Source organism: Polyodon spathula, chromosome 34 (genome assembly GCF_017654505.1).
Source record: "Polyodon spathula isolate WHYD16114869_AA chromosome 34, ASM1765450v1, whole genome shotgun sequence".
NCBI classification, from domain to species: Eukaryota; Metazoa; Chordata; class Actinopteri; order Acipenseriformes; family Polyodontidae; genus Polyodon; species Polyodon spathula.
The window spans coordinates 4763968-4791253 of NC_054567.1; the positions used below are offsets into that span (position 1 = coordinate 4763968).

General features: G+C 38.8%; 1 protein-coding gene across 1 annotated transcript in view; it reads left to right on the plus strand.

Annotated features, from left to right (window-relative positions):
- The first annotated feature begins 23980 nt into the window (after positions 1 to 23980).
- LOC121303621 (adenylate kinase isoenzyme 1) overlaps positions 23981 to 27286 on the plus strand; it is a 48244-nt gene continuing 44938 nt past the window's right edge. The window contains exon 1 of the mRNA XM_041234412.1: positions 23981 to 24289. Coding sequence (XP_041090346.1) covers positions 24230 to 24289 — 60 coding nt within the window. The 5' untranslated portion in view covers positions 23981 to 24229. The remainder of the gene's footprint in view (positions 24290 to 27286) is intronic.

Consider the following 27286-nt stretch of genomic DNA (forward strand, 5'->3'; position numbering starts at 1 on the left):
GATATCTGTGGAGATATGGGACCACTCAACCAACAGCAGTTGACAAGGTCTGTGATAGCCAGGGAAGTGCCTGAGGCCAATATGATCTGAGAACCACTCCTTCACAATTCTGGCTCTGAGCACAGTGACATTATCACTGTCATTCTTGAATATGCCATCAGCATGTGGATAGACGGTGAGCATTTCAGAGTGCACCTAACCCTAACCCTGGTCAGCAATGATGTTGAGATATGCCACAGAGTACCACCCAGAATGATCAAAGGAGCTCTCCCAGATCAGCAGAACATACCCAAGACCATGACAGCCCTACCAGTAGCCTCAACAGTGGACACTATGAAATAGAGGTCTCGTGCTTCATGGGTTCTCCTCCATACTCTGGTTCGTCCATCAGTGCTGAACAGTGTAAAATGGGATTTTTCTGACCACATCACTCGCTTCTAGTGTTCAACGGTCCAACATTTTCTTTAATGGTACCACTGTAGGCAGACCTTGCAGGTTTTTTTTTTCTCAGAAGCAAGTGGTTTTCAGATTCACACACTAACCAACATACATTCATGAATAAATAAGAATGAAAGACAATGGATAAATAAACTGGCATCAATATATGTAGTCGTTTCTTTGTGTCCAACAGCCAACTTGAAAGATTGCATTTGATGCTGAGGGAAGACATGATCTGGCAACCAAATAGTAAAAGCATGAAAAATACAGCTGTAAGGGGGTAATATTTACAGGATTCATTATTTCATTTCAGTGAACACATAACCAGGGAGATGCACATATTCACCCCATCCTATATATGGGACGCTAGGCATTAATATAATATAGTAGCTTGCTGACTGAAAGAAATAAATGGCAAGATGAACTTTCAACACTGGATACAGCCTTTATTTAAGAACATTCAACACTGGATACAGAATTTATTTAAGAACATTTAACAGTGGATACAACATTTATTTAAGAATATTCAGCACTGGGTACAGCATTTATTTAAGAACATTCAACACTGGATACAGCATTTATTTAAGAACATTTAACACTGGATACAGCATTTATTTAAGAACATTCAACACTGGATACAGCATTTATTTAAGAACATTTAACACTGGATACAGCATTTATTTAAGAACATTTAACAGTGGATACAACATTTATTTAAGAATATTCAGCACTGGGTACAGCATTTATTTAAGAACATTCAACACTGGATACAGCATTTATTTAAGAACATTTAACACTGGATACAGCATTTATTTAAGAACATTCAACACTGGATACAGCATTTATTTAAAAACATTTGAGTGGCAACCCCCGCAGTAGCAAACACACAAAATAGCTTTTGGTGAAAAAAAAATGACAAGTGAAATATGAGCAGATCTGTGATAACAGCTCTTTGCATTTATTGCAGCTGTTTTATACAATTGGAATCATGTTACTTTCTACTGCCATCTAAAGTGCACCAGAGAAATTCCATCTTCTCCCTCTATCCATACATACTGAATAAAGGTCTCCTTACAGTTAGAGAACATTACCTATGGACACAAGAAATTAGGATCAGACCAATGTCTCTTTCGAAACATATACAGTGCACGTACGGACCAGCAAAGGCAAGGACCCATGTCTGGAGTACAATCATGTTATTTTGATATATCAGATTTTCATCCAATATTTTGATCACAACACTTTGATTCTCTGGAATGCAGAATTGCTCTGATCAAGCATGGCGTGGGTCAAGTCACTGTCTAGAGGCTACTCGATCTAAATGAATCCATTATGGGTTAAAGGTTCCTAAAGCAAATTGAATTCCAGCATGAAAGAAAAATAAAATATCAAGATATGTCAGCAAATGTATTTCTGCTTTATTTTTATTTTTTGATGCATTTCAGGTTTTGCAAAAATAAGTTATAGTCTTCCTTTGATCTTCTTGTGGTGCATGTTACTCTGGAGATGAGATCACAGGCAGATTGTAGAGAATAGACTGCCGAGGATCTTTCAGCCAATAAGAGGGCATGTTTTATCTACTGTATTCTACAGAAAAATACTATTCATGAGATTATCTGTAGCATATTGAGTTTGTACCATGCTTTATATTGAAATGCATTGAGGTTCATTCTACCTGCTCTAAAAAACACCCTTCATTGTATTCTATTTGCCTGCAGGTCAGTTCATATGATGACATCACAATCAGCCACTTTCTCTAAAAAAACACCCTTCATTGTATTCCATTCAACTGCAAGTCAGTTCATATCATGACATCACAATCAGCCACTTTCTCTAAAAAAACACCCTTCATTGTATTCTATTCGACTGCAAGCCAGTTCGTACGATGACATCACAATCAGCCACTTTCTCTAAAAAAACACCCTTCATTGTATTCCATTCAACTGCAAGTCAGTTCATATCATGACATCACAATCAGCCACTTTCTCTAAAAAAACACCCTTCATTGTATTCTATTCAACTGCAAGTCAGTTCGTACGATGACATCACAATCAGCCTCCTACCTCAGGCTCTTTGGTATTCTCTTCAGCAAGCTTTTCCTCTTTTCAATTAAATTGATAATGGACTAAACAAAGGTATGTCAGGAATAGAAACAATATAAAGCTGGATTTTTAAACATATATTCGATTTCTGGAACTGCGGAAGGGTTATAAGACACATTTTTCAGTTTCAAAGGCTCAGTTTAATTATTTGGGGAAATGAACACAGTTATATGCATTTCGATTTCTTTCCATCCTCCATCCTTTCACTTCTACTTGTGCCTATATTCCCCTCTCACACAGATGCTGGCTGTCTATAGATCCATATTAAGGAACGGTCAAGGCCATTGACATTAAATAATGGTTACTTTCTTGCAATGATATACAGTACTGCATTTTATTTTAAACAACTCCACATGCCATACACAAATGTATCCTATGAACTAAATGAACTATCACACATATATATATATATATATCTTATAATATGATATATATATAATATAATATATATATATATATAGTAATTTCACAGTGTCAGTGTCATAGTTCAATAAAAAAAAGATCACATACTTAAAGCAAAGGCCATGCTGAAATACTAACAAGTAAAAGAGTAAATAGCAGAGGAGAAGAAAGGGAACTAATCAATAGATATTGACTATTGTCAAGAGACAATTTAACTTTCCAGTGTCTCCCAGGGAGGTATCAAGGAAAATCAAAGCCTAGAAAGTCTTTGATTCTCACAAAAAAAAAAAACAAGATCAATAGACCCAGTCCTACATATTTCTTTCTTTTTTTGAGAAATGTAAAGGAGCATTGGCTACAGCTCTGGAATCCGTAGTTTACTGAGAAGACAAACGCAACCAGCAAAATAATGATGTAGAAATAATCAGATCAGTCTCACTATCTTCCTGTTAGTCTTACATTGACAATGTGAAAAACCCTTGTGAGGAACTAACTACTGTAGAACAATGTTGTAATGCTCTTTAGTAGAGAACACATTGCTTTGATCCATGGTAGGTCAAAACATTTTGAATTTAATTTATTATCAGGACAGGTAGGCGATCTATGCATTGGAATTATACATGCTACATGCATACACTTGTGGATTGGATTGCAGACTGCTGATGGGCCCAGTTTGATATTAGACTGAGATGAGATTGAGATTGATGCGATTATTATCGCAATACTGTCCCAGGAAGGCTCACCTGGTAAAGGTACGACAGTGTGGTGTGCAGTGTGAGTCATACAGTCAGGGGAGCGCAGGTTCACATCCTGGCTGTGCCAATGCCTCTATCTTAGCTGGAGTATTACAATTGCTATGGTACTAAAGTAGAAGACCTTTCTAACTCCCATATTGTACACAATGTCTTCTGTTCTCATTAGCACACAATTCTTTGGGGGCTTATAAAATTGCTAGGTTGACAATTTTGACCACAAATATTATTCAACAATCGCTAGTCCTTGTGCATGCAATCCATTAGTTTCACTGTTGCTAATTATGACAAAACCTGCATGCAGCTCTAGTTTTATCATTAGAATTGTTTATTGAGGTGACAGATAATCCAGTCTACAAGCTGCAAGCTATGGAAGAGGAATGTGTCCCTACACCGTGGTAATGTAAATGCAGATAGTTCACAGCCCTCCGTGTGCGTTCCTTCCTCGGAGATCTGTCTTTCTGGCACTAATTATGCATTACGTTTCAGTTCCAAAGTCTTAGTTTAATTATTTTGGAAAATGAATGCAGTGATAGGCAGTTCAATTTCTCCTGCCTCACAAGTTTTAATTTGCCACTTAAAATTATTTTCATCCGCCTTGCTCTTTTTTATTGCCTGTGTTGACCTACAGCATAATTACTGTAATTAATTTTTGTTTTCCTATCCAGTAAATCACACTCATAGTATTATATGGGTATTTCTAATGCTGGATTGAACTTGAAACTGGGACAGGTTTTTTAGCAAGCAACTTCCTCCACATTCATGTCACCAACCTGTGTGAATTGAGCAGCAATCTGTGTGAGCATATTCATTCCACAAGAGCAATCAGCACACATTTAATAAATATATGTGAAAAGATATTTAGCTCAAGGGAGCTGCCCTCGAAGCTTGACAGCTGCATTTTTAATTAGACTCTTTAATTAGAGATTGGGGGAGGGATTATGAATGTTTGCTTCATTCTTTGATCACTGCCCTGTTATTTAATTAGAGATTGGGGGAGGGATTATGAATGTTTGCTTCATTCTTTGACCACTACTCTGTTATTTAATTCGAGATTGAGGGAGGGATTATGAATGTTTGCTTCATTCTTTGATCACTGCCCTGTTATTTAATTTGAGATTGGAGGAGGGATTATGAATGTTTGCTTCGTTATTTGATCACTGCTCTGTTATTTAATTAGAGATTGGAGGAGGGATTATGAATGTTTGCTCCCTCCATTGATCACTGCCCTGTTATTTAATTCGAGATTGAGGGAGGGATTATGAATGTTTGCTCCCTCCTTTGATCACTGCCCTGTTATTTAATTAGAGATTGAGGGAGGGATTATGAATGTTTGCTTCATTCTTTGATCACTGACCTGTTATTTAATTCGAGATTGGGGGAGGGATTATGAATGTTTGCCTCATTCTTTGATCACTGCCCTGTTATTTAATTAGAGATTGAGGGAGGGATTATGAATGTTTGCCTCATTCTTTGATCACTGCCCTGTTATTTAATTAGAGATTGAGGGAGGGATTGTGAATGTTTGCTCCCTCCTTTGATCACTGCCCTGTTATTTAATTAGAGATTGGGGGAGGGATTATGAATGTTTGCTTCATTCTTTGATCACTGACCTGTTATTTAATTCGAGATTGGGGGAGGGATTATGAACGTTTGCTTCATTCTTTGATCACTGCTCTGTTATTTAATTCGAGATTGGGGGAGGGATTATGAATGTTTGCCTCATTCTTTGATCACTGCCCTGTTATTTAATTCGAGATTGGGGGAGGGATTATGAACGTTTGCTTCATTCTTTGATCACTGCTCTGTTATTTAATTCGAGATTGGGGGAGGGATTATGAATGTTTGCTTCATTCTTTGATCACTGACCTGTTATTTAAAGTTAAGGTAAACTCACCTGGCTGTTGCAGATGCAATTTCATTTTATCACATGATTTAAATGGAGAGGAAGTCAGTCAGGCCTACAGTAGGCCAGTTATGACATGTAAGAAAAATAAATATAATAATGATAATAACTGAACAACATTATTAAAAGGCAAGGGGCAGCTAAACAAAAAAACTTAAACTAAGTACTCCAAATTTGAAAAATAGTCACTACTTACTATTTTTGATTTGCAATCATACATTTATTGAAGTCCATAAACAGTGAATAGATATGCAATCGTGTGTGTGTGTATCCATTATTAGACTGCCATTCCAATGCTGTGCTCATATTCCTTATGCATGTTGAGTATGTTTATTAAACTTATGTTTCTATGTCATTTTCATATATTTTACACTTAAACTGTGAAGAATGTCCTTTTGATTGATGAAATGTGCATTATTGTCTGGTTATAAGTGTTATAAGTCTTGCATGTGTGTTGTTTAGTATTTATTGTGTAGCCTGTGGATTGGTACACAATCTCTGAGCTTGGGGATTTCACACTTGGTGAGTTTCTGCTGACATGTGGTCCTAGAGCTGCTGCACTGTTTGTTTGAACTGAGTCTATTGCAGCACTGTGCTAATGGACTGCTTTGCAATATTCAGAGGATAAAGGATACTATTTAGTAGTAAAATGCCTTTATCTTGGTTTCTGTTTAGATATTCATGAAACAGGAAAGTATTTCTCTAAATGCTGCTGTTTAATTTGGTTTCAACATACTTTCTTTTCTGTGTATTGTATGTTTTAAACAAACAGAATACTCCATGAACGGAGTGCTGTGGCTTTTTCAATCCAGAGGATAGCCATCCTCATTCATGGAACACGGGTGGCAATAAGACTCCCATTCCATAGTAGTTTGATCCATTCCTGATTTCACTATAAGTTTAATCAGAGACACCTGAGCTTGTTACCTATACAATGTGGCTAATTAAGTTTGTATTAAAACCTGGAATGGGTGAAATTGCTATGAAATAGGAGTCTTATTTCCATCCCTGGTGAACAGTGTATGCAGTCATGCAGAAATCATCTTATTTCCAACAGCAGGTTGAGCTGAATAAAAAGCAGCTCTTAAATAAATGGTGGATGTGGATTTTGTGAAATGTACTTAGTACTGATTTCTCAGTCTATGCCAAAGTAATCCCACAGGTTTTTGTTTTTTTTTGACTGTGTGTTAACTCACAATCACAAACGGGCTTTGGAGGTTGACTATAAAATCTTGTTTCAGCTTTTTAATGTGACAGTAATTATATTAGTCCCTTCTTTTGTTTTATTTAACATGGTTAAACTGGGCAGTTATGTGAAGTGGCAGTATGTAAAAAGGAAAACCGAATTTACAGTTTTAGACCCATAATAAAATATGTATTTATCAGTTTCCATCAGTACCGTTGGTAGCAGCACATGACACATGCCAGAGGGATATCGGTTAATAGAGGGTATCATGTGTTGTAGGATCAGATATGACAGGTTCTATTGTACATGAGAGGTTTACGTTTTTTGCTGTTCTTCTAATATTTACTTATTATGGTCATACATGGACACATTTGCAGATTGGGTCATTTGCTTCTTTGGTTTGAAGCTGGTGATTGTCAGTATTCCATCCGGAATGTCTGTCAATACAGTAAGTGCTAGTCAACAACAACTACAGGCCTGTCAATGTTAGAAGAACATAAGAAACGCTTGGGAATGAGACAAGGCCATGCGGCCCATCAACACTCGTCCCTTGTTAGCACACCATTCTCTCTACTGGGAGCACAGAATCTAGACATATTTGTAATGTTCCCAGTGTTTTAGATCATGCTACTTCAATCTAACATTCTGTATGCCTTTTTAATTGCCTCACCACATTGGCGAGACACTTTTAATGATAACCCCGAGATCCTTTGCAAGGTCTTGCACCCTGTTTATTTTATAACATGGATTATTACGCCCAATATGCAATACTTTATATTTCTTAACATTACAATTTGTTTGCCCATATACATAGAAGGTCCAAATCTGTTTGAATTAGCTGGGTTGAGGTTTCAGAGTCCACTACTCCCTCAGGTTTGGTATCATCTGCAAATGTAACACTCTTGCAATGTGTATCTTGGTCCAAGTCATTTATCCAGTGGTGTACCACAGGGATCAGTATTAGGTCCTCTGCTATTCCTAATCTACATTAATGATTTAGATTCTGGTATAGTAAGCAAACTTGTTAAATTTCCAGACGACACAAAAGTAGGAGGAGTGGCAAACACTGTTGCAGCAGCAAAGGTCGTTCAAAATGATCTAGACAAGATTCAGAACTGGGCAGACACATGGCAAATGACATTTAATAGAGAAAAGTGTAAGGTACTGCACGCAGGAAATAAAAATGTACATTATAAATATCATATGGGAGATATTGAAATTGGAGAAGGAATCTATGAAAAAGACCTAGGAGTTTTTGTTGACTCAGAAATGTCTTCATCTAGAAAATGTGGGGAAGCTATAAAAAAGGCTAACAAGATGCTCAGATACATTGTGAAAAGTGTTGAATTTAAATCAAGGGAAGTAATGTTAAAACTGTGCAATGCACTAGTAAGACCTCATCTTGAATATTGTGTGCAGTTCTGGTCACCTCGCTATAAAAAAGATATTGCTGCTCTAGCAAGAGTGCAAAGAAGAGCAACCAGAATTATTCCGGGCTTAAAAGGCATGTCATATGCAGACAGGCTAAAAGAATTGAATCTGTTCAGTCTTGAACAAAGAAGACTACGCGGCGACCTAATTCAAGCATTCAAAATTCTAAAAGGTATTGACAGTGTCGACCCAAGGGACTTTTTCAGCCTGAAAAAAGAAACAAGGACCAGGGGTCACAAATGGAGATTAGACAAAGCGGCATTCAGAACAGAAAATAGGAGGCACTTTTTTACATAGAGAATTGTGAGGGTCTGGAATCAACTCCCCAGTAATGTTGTTGAAGCTGACACCCTGGGATCCTTCAAGAAGCTGCTTGATGAGATTTTGGGATCAATAAGCTACTAACAACCAAACGAGCAAGATGGGCCGAATGGCCTCCTCTCGTTTGTAAACTTTCTTATGTTCTTATGTTCTTATCTCAAGGAGGAACCATGAATGAACTCTATGTTCATGATGTTCTGTGCTCAGACGTTTTTAGTTGTTTACTGATTTATGGGTTAAAATGTGACTTACTGGGTGTCTGTACATTTGTGACCGCTGGGATGATAACATCTTTATCTTAAAGTTTTACTTGTTGATCATCAGATGTGGTGCAAAGAAAAAGAAATAATGAGAATAGTATACTTTTCTTTTATATCCTCAAAGAGAATATCTCCCAGTTGGAAAAAATAGAGGAAAACAGATGGCAACTACAATAACCTTTACAGAGATATAATGAGTTCTAGATTACAGACATAATTGCATAAATAATTGCTGTGCATTTCCACCTGATTAAACAGATGTAGGTGGAAATGTAATTTAAAAGAAAATGCAATTAACAATGGTGTATGTGAACTAACAAAATAATCTGGAGGTGAACAGAATGTCTGGAGAAAGCTTTGCTAATTCCGCTAATTCAGTTATTGAAGGTATTTTTAGATAGGTTCAAAGGAGATGTCAGCATGGTCTAGACAGCATTAAAAACATGTGCACCCCAGGCTCAAAGTGTCTAACAATAACTTACTGTGTCTTAGTTAAATTCAATTACAGGTCTATCATTACTAAAGGCTAATCTGGGGCAGAGTACACTTCTTTGTTTTAATTTAAATCTCTAAACCAAACAACGCTTCCAATTAGATTATTTTAAATTTCTTGAGATTCATCTAAACTGAACTGGACTTCACTGACCATTTGATAGCTTTCAATGAACCTTTGAAACCCATATAAAGCTAAAGATCAATAGTATAGTCCAGTAGCCATGCCTGCACAATGAAGGCGTTCATGCCTATGCTGACTAAAATGTTTTATCTGCAGAAATACAAGGCGTAGCTACCTCAATTAACCATTTCATCATTCCTTCGCTTTGAGCTCACAAACTGGACATGGAGGTTACCATCACAGGTAGATATGCTCCTGGCTGTGTAAGGGCTCTTGTAAAAGCATGGCTCCTGGCTGTGTAAGGGCTCTTGTGAAAGCATGGCTCCTGGCTGTGTAAGGGCTCTTGTGAAAGCATGGCTCCTGGCTGTGTAAGGGCTCTTGTGAAAGCATGGCTCCTGGCTGCGTAAAGGCTCTTGTAAAAGCATGGCTCCTGGCTGTGTAAGGGCTCTTGTAAAAGCATGGCTCCTGGCTGTGTAAGGGCTCTTGTGAAAGCATGGCTCCTGGCTGTGTAAGGGCTCTTGTAAAAGCATGGCTCCTGGCTGTGTAAGGGCTCTTGTAAAAGCATGGCTCCTGGCTGTGTAAAGGCTCTTGTAAAAGCATGGCTCCTGGCTGTGTAAGAGGTCTTGTAAAAGCATGGCTCCTGGCTGTGTAAGGGCTCTTGTGAAAGCATGGCTCCTGGCTGCGTAAAGGCTCTTGTAAAAGCATGGCTCCTGGCTGTGTAAGAGGTCTTGTAAAAGCATGGCTCCTGGCTGTGTAAGGGCTCTTGTAAAAGCATGGCTCCTGGCTGTGTAAGGGCTCTTGTAAAAGCATGGCTCCTGGCTGTGTAAGGGCTCTTGTAAAAGCATGGCTCCTGGCTGCGTAAAGGCTCTTGTAAAAGCATGGCTCCTGGCTGTGTAAGAGGCTCTTGTAAAAGCATGGCTCCTGGCTGTGTAAGGGCTCTTGTGAAAGCATGGCTCCTGGCTGTGTAAGGGCTCTTGTAAAAGCATGGCTCCTGGCTGTGTAAGGGCTCTTGTAAAAGCATGGCTCCTGGCTGTGTAAAGGCTCTTGTAAAAGCATGGCTCCTGGCTGTGTAAGAGGTCTTGTAAAAGCATGGCTCCTGGCTGTGTAAGGGCTCTTGTGAAAGCATGGCTCCTGGCTGTGTAAGGGCTCTTGTAAAAGCATGGCTCCTGGCTGTGTAAGGGCTCTTGTAAAAGCATGGCTCCTGGCTGTGTAAAGTCTCTTGTAAAAGCATGGCTCCTGGCTGTGTAAAGTCTCTTGTAAAAGCATGGCTCCTGGCTGTGTAAAGTCTCTTGTAAAAGCATGGCTCCTGGCTGTGTAAGGGCTCTTGTAAAAGCATGGCTCCTGGCTTCTGGATGTTTTTATTTTATGACGGCCATGCATTTCTTTCTCGATTACAGGATACCTGGTCTCTGAATCTCTAATGCAAGCAGCTTCCTGCTAATGTACAAAACCAAATGCCCCACACCCTCTGCCACCTCGGAGAGAACCGTCCCTAGTCCGACTACATCAGAAGCATCAGTCTGCAGGTTAAAATGTATCAATCAGACAATTTATGTATTTATTTATTTCAGTTTTAGAGCCAATTTAAAAAAAACTGTCTTGTCTGAAATGTGCACAGTAGAGCTCTTTACATTTTAGAAACTTTCCTTTTTCATTTGGGGGTTGGAATTTTAGTAAAAAAGGAGGCTGAAAGAAATTAAAATATGGATGTGTGCAGCCGACAAGAACACAATTATTTCTTGTTTTGTTAAGCTACATTGTTTTGTTCTATTGAATACAATGCTACAACTTATCCGTTGAAGGAATCGACAAACAGGTTTGGAAATTTTTATGTCTGTGATCCATATTGCATCATTTTGTGTTCTCTGTTCCCACGGATGTTTGAATGTTAATTAAAATGATAATTAACAGTGAGATTATAATCACTTACATGTGATTTGTATGGCACAAAGCAATAAAGGCATACACAGTTTAACAAGCCTCATGCCCAGCTGTGATCAGCAAAGAAAAAAGCCTACATAACGTGATGTTATCTAATTCGATTCCTCCTTATTATTACTGAAAAAAATGCACAAATCGAAATAAAGTAAAAGTTATGAAATATCATATTGCAATTATCAGGTTCCTATGATGCACTCACATATTTCAAACTTCGCATATGATTCGTATCAAACTAGCTTTATACAGGTGTGAGGCGAAAGTGTATTAAATGGAATGTCCAGACAGTAATTTATGTGTACAGAAATAAAATAATTTATTTTTATTATCTATACACAACAAAATAATTAAATAACAAAAGAAAACAAAATGGTGTGAGGGAAGCAGTGCAGGGGTGAGATCCAAAACAGACCGTGATGACTCGTCTTTAATTGTCTTCGTGGCGACCCATACATAAACAAAAAAAAGACAAATGAAATGTTAGTGTTTTAAAAATCCCGCTGCATCAAACCAGTCTCTCCCTCCACCCGTTACTCCTCCTGTTTTACTTTCGGACCCACCCCGAGCACAGTAGTACGTTCCCTTTAGTATGTAATGTCCCGCCTCTGTAGTCAGCGGAACACCAATCCCCAACCGACACGTGTCCTTCTCCTTCACTTGACTCCAGTGGCTGGAATTTACATACTCGTACTTCCGCCCCTCACCAAGGTGCCGCCCCTCAAAAAGATGACTTTTGCCATGGTCACGAAATCTTGGTAAGGGAGGTCCCGAGTTGGTTTGATGCCATCTACTGTCGGGAGGCTGAATCACAGACCGAAATCCCTTCGACTCATCACAACGGGGTTTGTCTGTATCTGAATATCTCAAAGGGAGCTCAAAGCAACCCACGAACACATCGAGTGAGTCTCAACGGGGCTGACGGACCACCCAGTAATGAATGAACTATGCTTAAGAGTACAGAAAATATAAACCTTGTTCCCAGTGCTGTATTGGTGCATAACCATAGAACTGTATATGAACAATACAGGCTATGCAATGACCACAGACAGATGGGCAGATTGATAACATTTCTCACACATTCACATGGCAGCTCCACAATTGAGAGAATATGTTTTTTTCCTCCATAATGAATTATAAAGCGCAACGCCAATCACATTGAATATAAAAGCTTTTTTTTAAAAAAATGCAATTCACAAGTCTGCAAAACATAAAAGTGTAATTTTGGTTTGAAACTGGAAAATTAATGGTTATTATGCACAGGTATGATGGAAAATACTGTACAGTGACTGCAACTGTATTTGTCACTGTGGCAGGAAATGGCTTTGCAGTGAAGTCAGGCCAGAATGAGGAACAACAACAGACAGGTAGTTAACTGCAGTTCAAAAAGACCGGGCGTGCGTAGTTTTTATTAAAGACAACAAAAATAAATTAAATATTTGAACAAAAATAACCACTGCTCACAGAGCGAAAATAAAAGTTTTAAATAAAACAAATTACGAACACAAAATAAACTACACACACAGGTTCGGCTGGGCAGATTGCTGTCACTGATCCTGTATTTTACATTTTTCCCTCTCTCTCCTCTCTCTCCCCTCTCTCCCCTCTCTCCCATTCTAAAAATAACTGTACAGGGCTGCTCGAACCTGTTACAGTCACGTTTTTTAAAAAACATTTTTTGCAAACTCCATTGCCGAACATGTATTTAAAAAAAATTAACCTGTGCTCAGTTCTGCTCAGTGCTGTGAAAGAACGGGCTGGAAAATGTCCGCTCCACTCCATATACAATTGGCTCGCTCTGCTCTGCCCACACTCTCTCCCCAACACAGTGCCAGATTAACCAATATGCAAATAACACCATTCACCATAATGTGCATAGGCCCCCAAAATGTGGGTTAGCGTAGGCCCCCAGGTCCTTTAATCCAGCCCTGTGTGCAGCTGTGCATACTTGGTCTGTCTCTCCATACCTTGACACACTTTTGTCTGAAAGGGCTCCTCATTGAGAAAGGAGTATTTTCAGAGTGGTATCATTACAATACGATCCTATTGAAAGACTGATAAACAGGGATTGGTTGGGACTGCCACTTACTGATGTCAGACTGATGCCATTGGCAATGCAGCAGCCAATACAAAATTCAAAGAATAAAGTATAAAGCCTTGTTTGTCACCTTTAAAACATCTCCTCTCTGCGCATAATATGGAACGGAAACATTGGTGTTCCTCTGTAATATTTTAAACCTGACTTTCATGCTGCCTTCCTACCAGCATTTGACTGTGAATAAACCAAAGCTAAACATAGCTAGTACAGAAAGCTTGAAACGGACACAACTTTTATTATATATATTCACTGTACTGAATAGCCATCTGGGCATCAACAGGTCACAAATTGTGAAACTAAACAAACTGCAGTGTGATTACAGTAAAATGAACTGGAATTCACTTGGAAGAGAACTGCAGTTAGTTTGAAACTTTCTGATATGAAACCAATCAAAGCAAAAGGGCAGCATTTAAACTGCAAATTAATTCTAAATCAAATCTTTATAAACAAGCGAGGTATGAAAGGGCCCTAAGGTAACGGCTACAGATGCCAGAATTGTGTTAATTTGAAAAGCGTTTTTTAGTGAAATATATTAAGTATTTTTTATATATTGCTAAAAGTATTGGGTTCATTGTGAAATAAAGTTACACACGTTAAAGTTAATGAGTGATTAATGCATTTGTATTTACATGCATTGCAGTGTTCTAGTGCTGGTTATTAATGAACATAACATTTGTTCAGTGTACTTTATGTGCTTAATATTATATGCAGACTATAAAATACCATTTAATATTACCACATACATATGTAACTCTGTTTTTCTTTTTTTTTTAATTATTGCTATTTGTGGTCTTGTATATGAACGTATTGGAAAGAGAATACAGAAAGGCCTTTTGAAGTCGACCATCAGAGACATGTGCCAATTATAACAGATACTGGTCCGGAGTCTGCCGTTCGACCCAGACCAGCCCGGCTTCTAGCTATGTGTAATGAGACTGACTCCCATGGGAATTAGAGATAAGGGGCTGGTTGCACAAAAAAGTCTTAACTCACTTTAAGTAAGACTCACTTTAAGTCCAGCAAAATTGGTCCAAAGTAAGACCTTGAGATAAGTCTGCTGCACAAAGCAAAACTTGTAGTACTTAAGTACTATTGCTAAGCAACAAAGACCAGTCTTATTTTTTTGAGTCTGTTTGAAAAGAAAAAAAAAATGGCTGCACGCAAAGTGAAGAAAATAATATTTTAGCGAAGAAGGAAATTTGACAATTTTGCTAGAAGTAATTATTTAAAAAAGAAATAATATTGAGGGGGTCATTGGTGTCATTAAAAAAATCAGACAAAAACAAAGCCTGGAAAGAAATGACTGAACAGGTAAATGCCATCAACCCAGCCATAAACGGCACTGTAAATGACATTTAAAAAAATGAAAAATCTGCTGGCTGATGCCAAAAAAAAAAATTAAAAAAAGAAACCAAACACTGGAGACAGCCCTTCTGGAAAACATTCCCAGTTAACTTATTTAATGGTTGATATTTATGGGGAAACATGTCCCATTGTCAGAGGAACTGAACGGGTGCAGAGACTGGAATAGAGGATGCTACGGTGATAGTAGCAGCAGGTAAATTAAAAATAAGTTGGTTAGTGTCTATATATTTTCAAATACTGTTTAATTAAAAATGAATTCAATCGCTAGTATTCTTATACTCAAAATACCATTGTTCTAGTGGAGGTCTTGCGAAAAAAACAACCTGGTAATGATTAAGTTGTTAAATAAGTTTAATTAATTTAATTAACTTAACTTAATTGTTAATTAAGTTAAAACTAAGTCATTATACATGTATCACAGTTTGACTTGTTTACAGTAATGTATGTCTCTTAGACATGTGTCACAGTTTGACTTGTTTACAGTAGTGTATGTCTCTTGGACAAGGATGGTTGTTTGTGCAGAAAACATTCATGAATAGGGTTAAGTGAATCTGATTCTACCATTGCAGCTTTTTAATCCTACTGCAGGGATGCTGTGGTTTCTGGGATGCTGAGACTGTGGGGATGCTGTGGTTTCTGGGATGCTGTGACTGAGGGGATGCTGTGACTGCGGGGATGCTGTGTGACTGCGGGGATGCTGTGACTGCAGGGATGCTGTGACTGCGGGGATGCTGTGTGACTGTGGGGATGCTGTGGTTTCTGGGATGCTGTGACTGCGGGGATGCTGTGTGACTGCAGGGATGCTGTGAATGCGGGGATGCTGTGTGACTGTGGAGATGCTGTGACTTCTGTTATCTGCAGGTTCCAAGTCATCTTTTAACATCTCCACTAAAGGTAATACGTCCTCGTAGTGGAAAGGCAGTCTTTCAAAAACTGCAGTGTTATTTTAATTCTCTAAGGGATTGTGTCTGTCCTTAAATACTCTACGAAATAGCCTTTCATTTAAAAATTCAGCAAAAGGTACCAGTGGTGATGCCATGTTGGCTTCTATAGCAACAGATACTTGTTTCCCTTTTAAGCCTGATGAGGTGAGACTTAAAACATGACTTAATTTTAAGTCTAAGTCCAAGAAGCAGTCATAAAAGCATTTAAGATATAATTGTGCAACCGGCCCCAGAACTTGAGCTGTAATGAGACTGACACCCATGGAAATTAGAAATGAGAACTTGAGCTGTAATGAGACTGACTCCCTAGATGTTAGGGTGTCCCAGTCTTGCTGTTGAAGCAACGAGCTATGGACTGCAAGTAGGTTTCGTAAAAACAGTGAGATTGACTCAGACAGAAGAAGAGAGCAGGAGACAAGAAAATCCCAGATCTCAATTAAATGCAGCTAAAACACCACAAAGTATTCAATAAACCTGGAAAAAAAAACTATAAATTGTTTAAATGAACTAAAAAGGAACTGTATTAACCGAGATGGTCACTGAAGAAAGGAAACATTAGTAATTTATTAATTCATTATGGCTGAGTGTCCTGCTGTGTTAGACATCTCAATGCGAAGAGGATTTTCTCATTGAACAAAGAACTGAAGGGGACAGCACCCAACACCATCGCCCTACACACCTGGCTCCAGTTGGATATCATGGGGGGGGTTCTATAGGGGGGGGGGGGGGGGGGCAGTAGACCTCTTAGTGGGGCCACCATTTAGACATACTTTTAATTTTTTTTTTTCTGAGCTATATTTTTTATTCCTTTAAACTTAAACTGACTTTCCATTCAATTTATTTAAACTGTTATACAGATATATACAATCTTCCTTTCCACTTACCAAAAGTAATGAAAAAAATGAAAGCAATATAATTAAAGCATAGGTTTTTTATGTTCAGACTCATAGTGATAGTATTTTCATGAGCCAAAACAACTAAATTTCTTATTCTGTCGTGAAGCATGGATCAACGAAAAAGAATAAGTACCCGTGACAGAGTGGAGAAGGAATTTGCACATTAAGCTGTAGATACACCAATTATTAAAGCTGACACATCTTATGCAGGAAAGGAAATGTATCTGCATATGCATGCAAAAGTTTACAGACAGCAGCACAGTCTGCATCTTTGTTGAGTTTTTTAAGCAGCATAGGTTTAGTTACAACAATTTCATTTTCTATGTAATTTTTGTCAACAACAGCTATCATCTGAAGAGGCTCTAGCATGGTAGCATCAAGTAATGTACTAGATTGGGGTACAAGGCAAGACAAAGACTTAATAAATCCAGATTCTTCTCAGAAAACTTGTGTTCCATCTCTGACACTGCTCTATTTAGAATGTTTAACACAGGTCTCTTTAGCAGTACCTGCAGTCTGAATGTCCTAGTGTTGAAAACACAGCAGAATCAGCTAGCTGCCTACTCATGGTTCTCTGTCTCTTTTTTTAGTATGCACATCTATCTACAGCTACACTACAGTGCTCATTCCAGAAATCTTCATCTTTAATGCATCATGTATCACCTCACCAGCAGAGCACAGATCAACAGATTATGACTGAAGAACAGCATTGGCTGGCTTTAAAATACCAAGAATATGGTCCAGGAACTTTCCAAGAATAAAGAAGCTCTGTCTCTTCAACTAAAAAAAAAAGTGTGGATGCTTCTGTACATAGGTCTATGGAAGCAATGTTATGCTCTGAGACTTCTGACAGTATATCAAGAATAAGATCCTGATTATCAGCAACACATTTGGTCTCTTCAAAATGGCTTGTCCAGCAGATTTCCAGCAATCTCTTTAGTGAAGGGCCATTGTACTTTTCAGTAATGTAATGGCGATGAAAGAATGTATACAGAGAACTACAAAGATCAAAAAATCTCTTTGCACATGGTTCACTTTGAAATGCATGCACTATTACTAAGCGCAGCTGATGGTTGTAACAATGTATGTATGGAATGTGCCTTCCTAGTTTTCATTGCAGTAAAGCCTGCACACCTCCATTAACCCCAATCATCACTGATGCACCATCATAGATAGCACTGGCTGATGTTGCTGTCAGCATTAACATCTACTTCACAGAGGTGTTGAAGTATTTGAGTTGTAATGTATTCTGCATCCAACTGATGCAATTCAAGCAAGCCAAAGCTAGTGTCCCATCACTTTAGATACAGTACCCACTAAAATCAGAATGCATACATTTCTCTTTAAATTCATTAAGAACCATTTTACTTAATGCCTTGATCACTTCATGTTGTATATCTTTTGAGGTATACTTTGCATGTTGTGGTATAGTCTTTACTATCTCTGCTAATTTCTTTCTGGAGAGAAACAACTTTATTACATATTTCAATGCATTCTAGTTTTAAGTAATATGGTTTGATACACAGCCTGCAAAAATGTTAAAGTGCTGATTTCCGGAACAGTGCTTTCACTTGAGTTCCAGCAAACCACCTTTTTTTTTTCACAGACATTTAAGTTCAAGGAAAAAAATGTTCTTATTTTTTCATTTACAGCTGTCTTAAAGTAATTTATACCATTTTTGGTGTCAGCTCAAAGCAATATTATAGTATTATAGTGTGCTGCATTTTAATATTCTCCCATATGTTCTCAAATTAACTATCTAATTTGATATTGTATCAGGTCTTTGTGCTGAGTTGCAAGGTGAACGCATGTAATATTAAACTCATTAAGTTCACTGAATGAATGTTATGTTCATTAATAACCAGCACTAGAACACTGTAAGCTAGGTCCTATTCAAATGCATTCAGCACTCTGGTACATATAATGCAATGCATGTTAATCATTACCAGTTCTGGAACTTTATTTCACAATAAAACCAATACTTTAACAAAAGTACTTATTAATATATTTCACAAAAATATCCCTTTCAAATGAAAACCATTATGTGTAATAGATGCTATTTAGACATGTTGCAAATAGAGCTTGGCCTGTTCTCCTAAGAATCGGTTTTAAAAATAGTTTCTCAAATTCTGAAATTAGTCATAAATCCCTTAACTAACATTTCCAGGGGTTTTGAACTAGACAAGTTTCTAACCTGTTTAGAAATATAAAAAGAACACACACAGAGATCCTTATTTCGTTGTCCCTTCAGCTAGTTTATCTGTGCAAGAGCACAGGCTTCTCGTCCTATTGATTATATTAAAAACACACCCTCCGCTGGGCACTTTGAGAACTGCAGCTGAATCCAACTGTCAATACATGCATGATTACACTATGTAACACAATTTTTGTTCCTGGGTAGTAAGTGTTATTTCCTAATTGCTTATGCTTCAAAAGTATAGAAAATGGCTATTATTCCCCACAAACTTTGCTTTTGTGACCAGGACAGTGATATTTCAAAATATCACTATTTCCAATGGGAAAATGGGCAAATGTGTGTCTTTTCGTTCACATAAAGTCATAACAAAACAACATATGAATCCAAAATAACATGTATTTATACTAAAGTAATACAAAAATGACTACAAAACATTTAGAAGTGAGTAGTTTTTCGAGATTTACGATTATACTGTAAATTTACAGTATAATCGTAAATCTCGAAAAAAAAAAAAATTGTTACACAGTGTTATTTATCTCTCCTGTAATTACTTGGGTGTTAACAATACTGTGTTTATTATCTGGTTATATGGGAAATAATATATATATATATATATATATATATATATATATATATATATATATATATATATATATATATATATATATATATATATATATATATATATATATATATAGATATATATATATATATATATATATATAGATATAGATATATATAGATATATAGTAACACTGAATGTGGGTTCTAGCGAGAGGTGACACAGTGTTGACAGTAGTAATAACTGGAGACCAGGCTGGTGGTGTGATTAAAATGGTCCTTAAAAGTAAACAGAAACCAGCTCAATTACCTAAAAAGAATAAACCCGTGGCAACGGCAAGGTATTCAAACTGTCTTTGACTTGATGTCAGTCTCCCAGCAATGCACACATTGTCAGGACCATGAGAGGAGGAGGAACACATTAATGCCAATATTATTTCAGAAGGCTCTATTGAATAAAAAATAAGATTTGATATTAAATATGATTGGCAAGCAAAAAATAATACGTGAGATCTTAAGCAAAAATGTGCAAATGTATTTAATTTTAGTGAAATAAAAAATATGAACAAATAATAATAAAATGCTGTTATCAAACAACAGCAGTAGCACTACAAATAACAACAATGTAGGGCCGTTCTCTTCAGGCTTGGTGGCGAAGCTAGCTGAGACCTGCACCAGCAGTATCTGCAGTTGACTCTGCTGCTCTGGGTTAAACTCCTCGCAGCTTTGGCGTGAAACTGCTTCCACTGCCGGCTTCAACTCGGTGCTGCTGGCAGTGGTCCTTGAGAGGGTGGCAGGGTGAGATGAGGTAACCCGAATGGTGTGATGGATGGAGGCAACGGAGGGTCGATGGTCATGTGCTGCTGGGGACAGCAGAAGGTCAAGGCGGCTGCCCTTTCTGATCCTAGGGGCGATGTGCAGTGCATGTGGGGCAGTGTGTGGGCTTCCTTGGCGAATACTCGGGCTGCTGATGGGGACGATCAGGAGTGGCCGATTGGGCTGGGGGTGATAGTGACTGTAGTGTAGACAGGATGCAGGGTGCTTCTCTTTGGCTAGCCATCATTGTATAGCTGAATGGGGTTTGTCAGCTCAAATAATGTGCCTATGTTGCAAGTCGAGTCTTGCCACTGTAGTTTACCTTCAAACAGCCCCGTCCTTCCATCAGGGCCTGCTCTCCAGCCACGGTTTTCAGTTTGACATGAGTGAGCTGTACTTTCTCTCACTCGGCTTGCAGCAGAACATCAGGACAAACTGCTGTGATGGTCAAACCAGTCTCAATTAGAACTGTGCATGGAAACCCCTTTATATACATTGGAACATGCAGGAAGTCTCCCTCTCCGGTTCTCCCCACTACCCTTGGTTGGCTGGGCAGCGGAAAAGCAACACTGGGGTTCACTAGCAGGTTTATGGAGGCGTACCTGGTGGTGAAGCTCTGGGGGCTGCAGACTTCCAGACAATCCGCTGGCTGAAGCTGGCAGGTTCATCTCGGTATGCCTGCAAGACAGTCAAGCTATAGCAGCGGCCATGGCTCCCAATTTCTCTCCTCTTTCCCAGGTCCCATGTTGGAGTTGTTCTTCTTGTAGGAGGCAAGGCAATTCGCTCTCCCCAAAGCGGAATTTCAGGGCGTCGACAAGGGAGGTGCGGAATGCCCTCTCTCCGGGATCAAGATGAAGGAGTACTTCAGCAGAGGCTCCCTCCAATCACTGTGCCAAGCTGGGTGCCCTCTGCTGTTCAGGCCAGGTGTGGGTCTCTGCTATAAGCTCAACCTGCTTGAGGAAGGCCTCCTGGGACGTGATACCGTTGTAGCGGGGCATCCTGGGTTTGGGACCAGTGGATAACAGCAGTGGCTGGTTTGGCATTATATTGGCATTTTAGTTGGGACCTCGATGTTTGTGCTGCTCACGGTCGCATTTGCTGGACGCCGCTGCGGCTATTTCTTCCCTTACATCTCGCTGGGTGGTCTCATATCCCTCTGTCTGATTTTCTGCTTCGCTCCCCTTACACTGTTGCTGCTGTCCCCTAGCAGTGGTAGCTGTCAGGTTCAGCTTGGACAGCAGATGTTGCTCCCCCCCCGGCTGTGTCTCACGTACAGCGGGCTGTAGTTCCCCTCAGTGGTCTGCTGGTAGCTGGGCTCTGCTACCACTCTCCCCTGCAGGTGTATGTTTACTCTGCATGCCGCTTTCCCCAATCAAGCTAAGGGTGGAGGGGTTAGCAGCAAGAGAGCTCCCAGGCTCTGCTGTCCTGGCACCCCTCTCTCTGGTTCTCCAGCTGGGCTGAAGCTTCTCCCTCAGCCTGCTGTAGGTCTCTGTCTCTGTGTAGCATCTTGAGAGAAGACACACACACAAGCACGCTCCCATTAACTATTTATATAAGTTACATTCTCTGACCCCTTTATCCCTTCGTCACTCACAGTCTAACAGTCCATGAAGCGGGGCGCTATGATATATATATATTATATATATATATATATAATATATTAATATATATATAATATATATATATATATATATATATATATTATCCGAGAATAGGCTGCTTACCTGAAGGGTGACTTGGACTGTCCAGGAAAAGCATAAAAGGTGAGAGCACACTTGTTAGAGGCAGTTATTATAGTCCATGCAGAGGTGCTGTATACAGAAGAGCACCCCTGTATGGACTATAATAACTGTCTCGCATACATGGATTCATTAAATTTACAATGCGAAACTACAAAGTGTGCTCTCACCTTGTATGTTTTCTTGAAGAGACCATTTAGTGAAGAAGTCAGTAGTGGTAAGCACCATTATAATTAATTGTCCTGTTGTGACTCGAGGACGATGCTACTGTTTGATATATATATATATATATATATATATTAATATATATATATATATATATATATATATATATATATATATATATATATATATATATGTGTGTGTGTGTGTGTGTGTGTGTGTGTGTGTGTGTGTGTGTATCGTAATATGGACTGGAGAGGAGGGCCATAGTGGAAAATGATTGCTCTGAGGGAAGGCTATTGTTATCGACAGAGAGCTATAATGCTCGAAGTCACAGGCATTTCATTTTCCATTATGAGCTGAGTCTATATATATATAGTTTAAATATAGCTGATACAGCATACACAAATAAATATTGACTTATATATTTTATATATATTGACTTATATATATGGACTGGAGAGACGGCAAACTATAGTTTATAACAGAGCACTATAATGCCATCACCCAATCAAGTAACATTAATGTCATTACAATATGTTCCAATACAAGTTTCCAATAGCTGCCCAATTTTTGGGATTTTCTGATACAAATATGTGATGACACGTAATCTTAAATTCATTAGTGTAACAGGCAGATATGACTGGATATGACTGGGACAAAGCAGTGTAATGATATAATTGCAACAATGAAGTTAACCAGCAGATGGCATCAAAGAGGCATTTTAAGAAGCTCGTGACTGGGTTACATGTCTATGAGGGTCAACTGACTTGCTAATTCTTATTGGAAACTCAAATGACTCTAAATTGACATTAGCACAGCAAATGGCTCTAAGATAGCAAACTGTGGTGGATGCCTAGTACTGTATAACCACGGACAAAGGCAAACATGCTTACAGTCATTTTAATTAATTAGATTACATTTTCTTTTCAATACACAGCCTGCTATATAGTGCACGTACAACACATAATAATGAAAAACACAAGAAAGGTATAAGCATATACATTGTAGTGGGTTCTGGATGCTATGCTTGTGCTACCATAGTATCTATCAGAATCTAACTTGTGCTACCATAGTATCTATCAGAATTGTAAAAAGCAACCAAATGCTAGCCTTCTTAGCATACGATATATTAGCCCAGTGATATTAGGCGGGGTTTAAATCAGTTGCAATCAGTCTCCTTTGAGTCCCATTATATATGTTCGGGACATTTCATTGTGCTGATAATAAGATGAGAGTGACAGTAACACACGGAGTTTGACTGATGCAAAATATTTGGTGGACCAGTACACGTGCTTAGTACACTACAGCATAATTCTTTTGGTGTTTATAAGAACTATTTCTACAACAGTTTGATCCTTTATCAAATCAGACCTTGTAAACAGTCCGGTTTGTTTACATTCCCCATAATAGTATCAGCTGTCAGGGCACAAGCCCTTCCTCAGGTGAAACGGCAAGACTTTCCCACAACCTGCAGCAGTAGGGCGTTATAGCTGAATTATTTCTCTATATTGTGTGGAAGATAAGCTTAAATAAAAAGGGGAATACTCGTCTAGATGTCTAATCTGTTCAACATGGATTCATGTGGTTCTAACAATGGGTAAAACCTAATTTTTCAATCCGGCCATATCTTAACACAAACAGCGGAGGCAAATAGAATATAAAATATATGGGCTGTTCTTAAAATATACAGCAGGTGGCAGCAATAAGCCACAGTTGCCATTAAATCAAAAGGAAGCAACAGCAAAAAAGGAACAAGCCTGCAAATCAAGATCACCTATAACGAGGGCTGTCTGCAGTTGCAATCGACAGAACGTACCGAAATACTTGCATTGTGCAGTGATCTTGTGCAGGGTCTGTTTTTACAAGAGTGCTTCCTCTCTGGTGAGCAGCAGGACCACGCGGGAGGTGTGGTGTGGCAGCGATTAGGCAACGCATACAGCGTGAGACTGCGAAGAGGATGAGTGATATACTGTACAAGTGAGGGCACGGCGAGACTTTGTTTTTTTCTTTTTTTTAAGTTCCCTTTCAGAGCAGGAATTTACATATTCAGTGAATCTTGGTGTTTTGCGACTATCGGGACCAGCTGCTAAAGCAACAGAATGAACACAAGCGACGCCAAAGAGTACCTGTCGAAGCGAGAAATCCCTCAACTCTTTGAGGTAAGTGTTTGTCAAAACCCTACAGTAGTTTCAGTAGATGGACCATAGTGTAGTTCCTTGCCCATATTGACCACGTTGAGAAGAATTTTATTTTAAATATTTAATCATTTTAATTTTATAACATTTCATATTTTAAACAAAGAACCCGTATCAACGTGTTAAAAGGTACTGTGTAAACACAGTACGAAATACTCGACCTTTCATTTTCAAGGTGTCAGTGTGAACGTGGTCGGATGCTATAAACAATAGCTTTTATACTTATTACAGAGTTTTCCATGCAGTAATAGGTCTCACCTGTGTGCTGGAGAAGGTCTGGGCAGTCATGGAGGGAAGCAGTTAACCTCAAGGGTGGTTGGATTTTGGTGTTGGATTTTGTGTGGCACATACATTCAGAGTATGAGAATATGAGGATTAAGCAGTTGCCTGTCTGTCTTTACCTTCTTCCTGTGATGAAATTTGGAAACACATTCTTTAGAACAAATTGCAGCCAGTAGCTCAAGATATATGGCATAGACTGCTTGTGTGCATAGAGATGTTACATTTCTACATGTAAATACATCGGGGTGTAGGTCATGGCCATCAGCTGATACAGCCAGGCCAGGGGATTCATACTGGAGTGTCTCACTGAGGAAGAACTCAACTGACAAGTTTATCCATTAGAAACACTCAGTTCAGATTATGATGCCCTCAGTATCCAGATGCAATCAAAATGTAAGTTTATCTTTTACGAAGACAGTCGGACAGACATATACCCTGGGATTATAATACATGAAATACAATGTGGTCAGTAGGACATATGCTTCTCCAGATATATGGAGAAACTGTGACAATGGGCAGATGGGCAGATGGACAGCCGTCCAAGTGCCACACTGACAGAAAACAGCAATACCACAGACCTGAGTCGGAGCTACACTGACAGAACACAGCAATTCCACACACCTGAGCCAAGAGCAACTTTGACAGAACACAGCAATACCACACACCTGAGTCGGAGCTACTCTGACAGAACACAGCAATTCCACACACCTGAGCCAAGAGCAACTTTGACAGAACACAGCAATACCACACACCTGAGTCGGAGCTACTCTGACAGAACACAGCAATTCCACACACCTGAGCCGAGAGCCACTGTGACAGAACACAGCAATACCACATACCTGAGCCAAGAGCCACTCTGACAGAACACAACAATACCACGCACCTGAGCAGAGAGCCACTGTGACAGAACATAGCAATACCACACACCTGAGCCACGAGCCACTCTGACAGAACACAGCAATACCACACACCTGAGCCGAGAGCCACTGTGACAGAACACAGCAATACCACACACCTGAGCCAAGAGCCACTCTGACAGAACACAGCAATACCACACACCTGAGCCAAGAGCCACTGTGACAGAACACAGCAATACCACACACCTGAGCCAAGAGCCACTCTGACAGAACATAGCAATTCCACACACCTGAGCCAAGAGCCACTTTGACAGAACACAGCAATACCACACATCTCTGGGCAGTGTTGGAGAGTTACAGATTACATATCATTACTACAGTAAGATTACCGAACAGCAGTAGCTATTGTAATCCATTATAATTACTTGCAGTAAACCTTGAATTTGATTACACCACCTATCATTATTTTCATGAGTGCTGTTGGGAATTACACAAAACATAGTCTAGTCCGCATTTTAGTCCACCTGATGTGAACTTAGTCACTGGTACGCTGCAGTTGAGCATATGTTTTTTATATGTGATTTATTCAACATTTCAAGCTACTGCCATTTGCAGGTGACTTCTAAAAAAAATAGTGCTTTATAATTTAGTTGTTTTATAAGCAAAGTTATAGAAAAAAATCCTGAAGCAATTACAAAGTAAAAAAAGGCAGGCCTTTGCATAATAATAATAATAATTGGATAACTAATAAGAACACCAAAAATCATGTTTGTATCCCAAAATGTATTAAATAAACATAGATGTGAATTGGTGCCGACGGTCTCCTATATTGCTGTGGACTATCACTCTCAGCACCAGGCTGAGGGACTATCTACAGAGTAAAACATCTTCAGCCTAATTCATAAAGCAAACTGTGCTTCACAATACTAACATGAGAAAGGCAAATATGAAGCTTAATATGAGCTTGCTGCAAGACAGAACGAAAGTAAAAAGAAACATTACTTCTACTGAGGAATGAATGTGGTGCCAATATACTGGATCCACAATAACAAAAAATACAACAACATTCCACTGGCACTGGCCCTGTGGAATTCAGATTCAGGTATTATTATGATAAGAACATCATGTAGTGAGAAATGTGGGCGAGTAGGGTAGCCTGTTGTAGATATTCTCACAGTATTTAGAAAATGTGTTCTACTAAACATTTGGGCTGTATATGTTTTTATATCATTAAAATGAGGTTCCAACACAACCTAAAAACTTCTTGTAAACCCAGTTTAAAAAAGCTGCAGTTTAACACAGACTGTTTGCACAGAAGTGTGTGTTCCATGTCTCTTCTACTTGGACGTTACAGACCCACAAATTATACCTTGCAATTATAGCTGCTGTAGACTGCAGTGAGAGTAACAACACAGTGCTTCTGATTATCTAGTGACATGGAAATTCAACAGCCTGTGAGAATGAATTACAGGAGGGCTTGTTTAATTAAACTGTTTTAAAGCTTGCTTTAGTTGTGCCTTTCATATACCTAATTAAAAGCTAATCTGCTCTCTGTAAGTGGAAATCTTACTAGCAATATTGAATTTGCACCTGTTCAATTGAGCTGGTGTGGTAACCACAGACCAATAAGGTTAAATTGTGTAGATCATTTCGGTTGTAAATACCTGCATGGATTAAGAAACCTCAACGCCGTTCAATTTGAATTTGAAGTGTATCAATAGATAACCCTACCCTTATGGAGTTTGCGTTTTAAATCTGCTTATCAAAAGCTTTTATCACATGAATATTGTTTGGGATACAGACTTTATAGCTTCCCTATGTC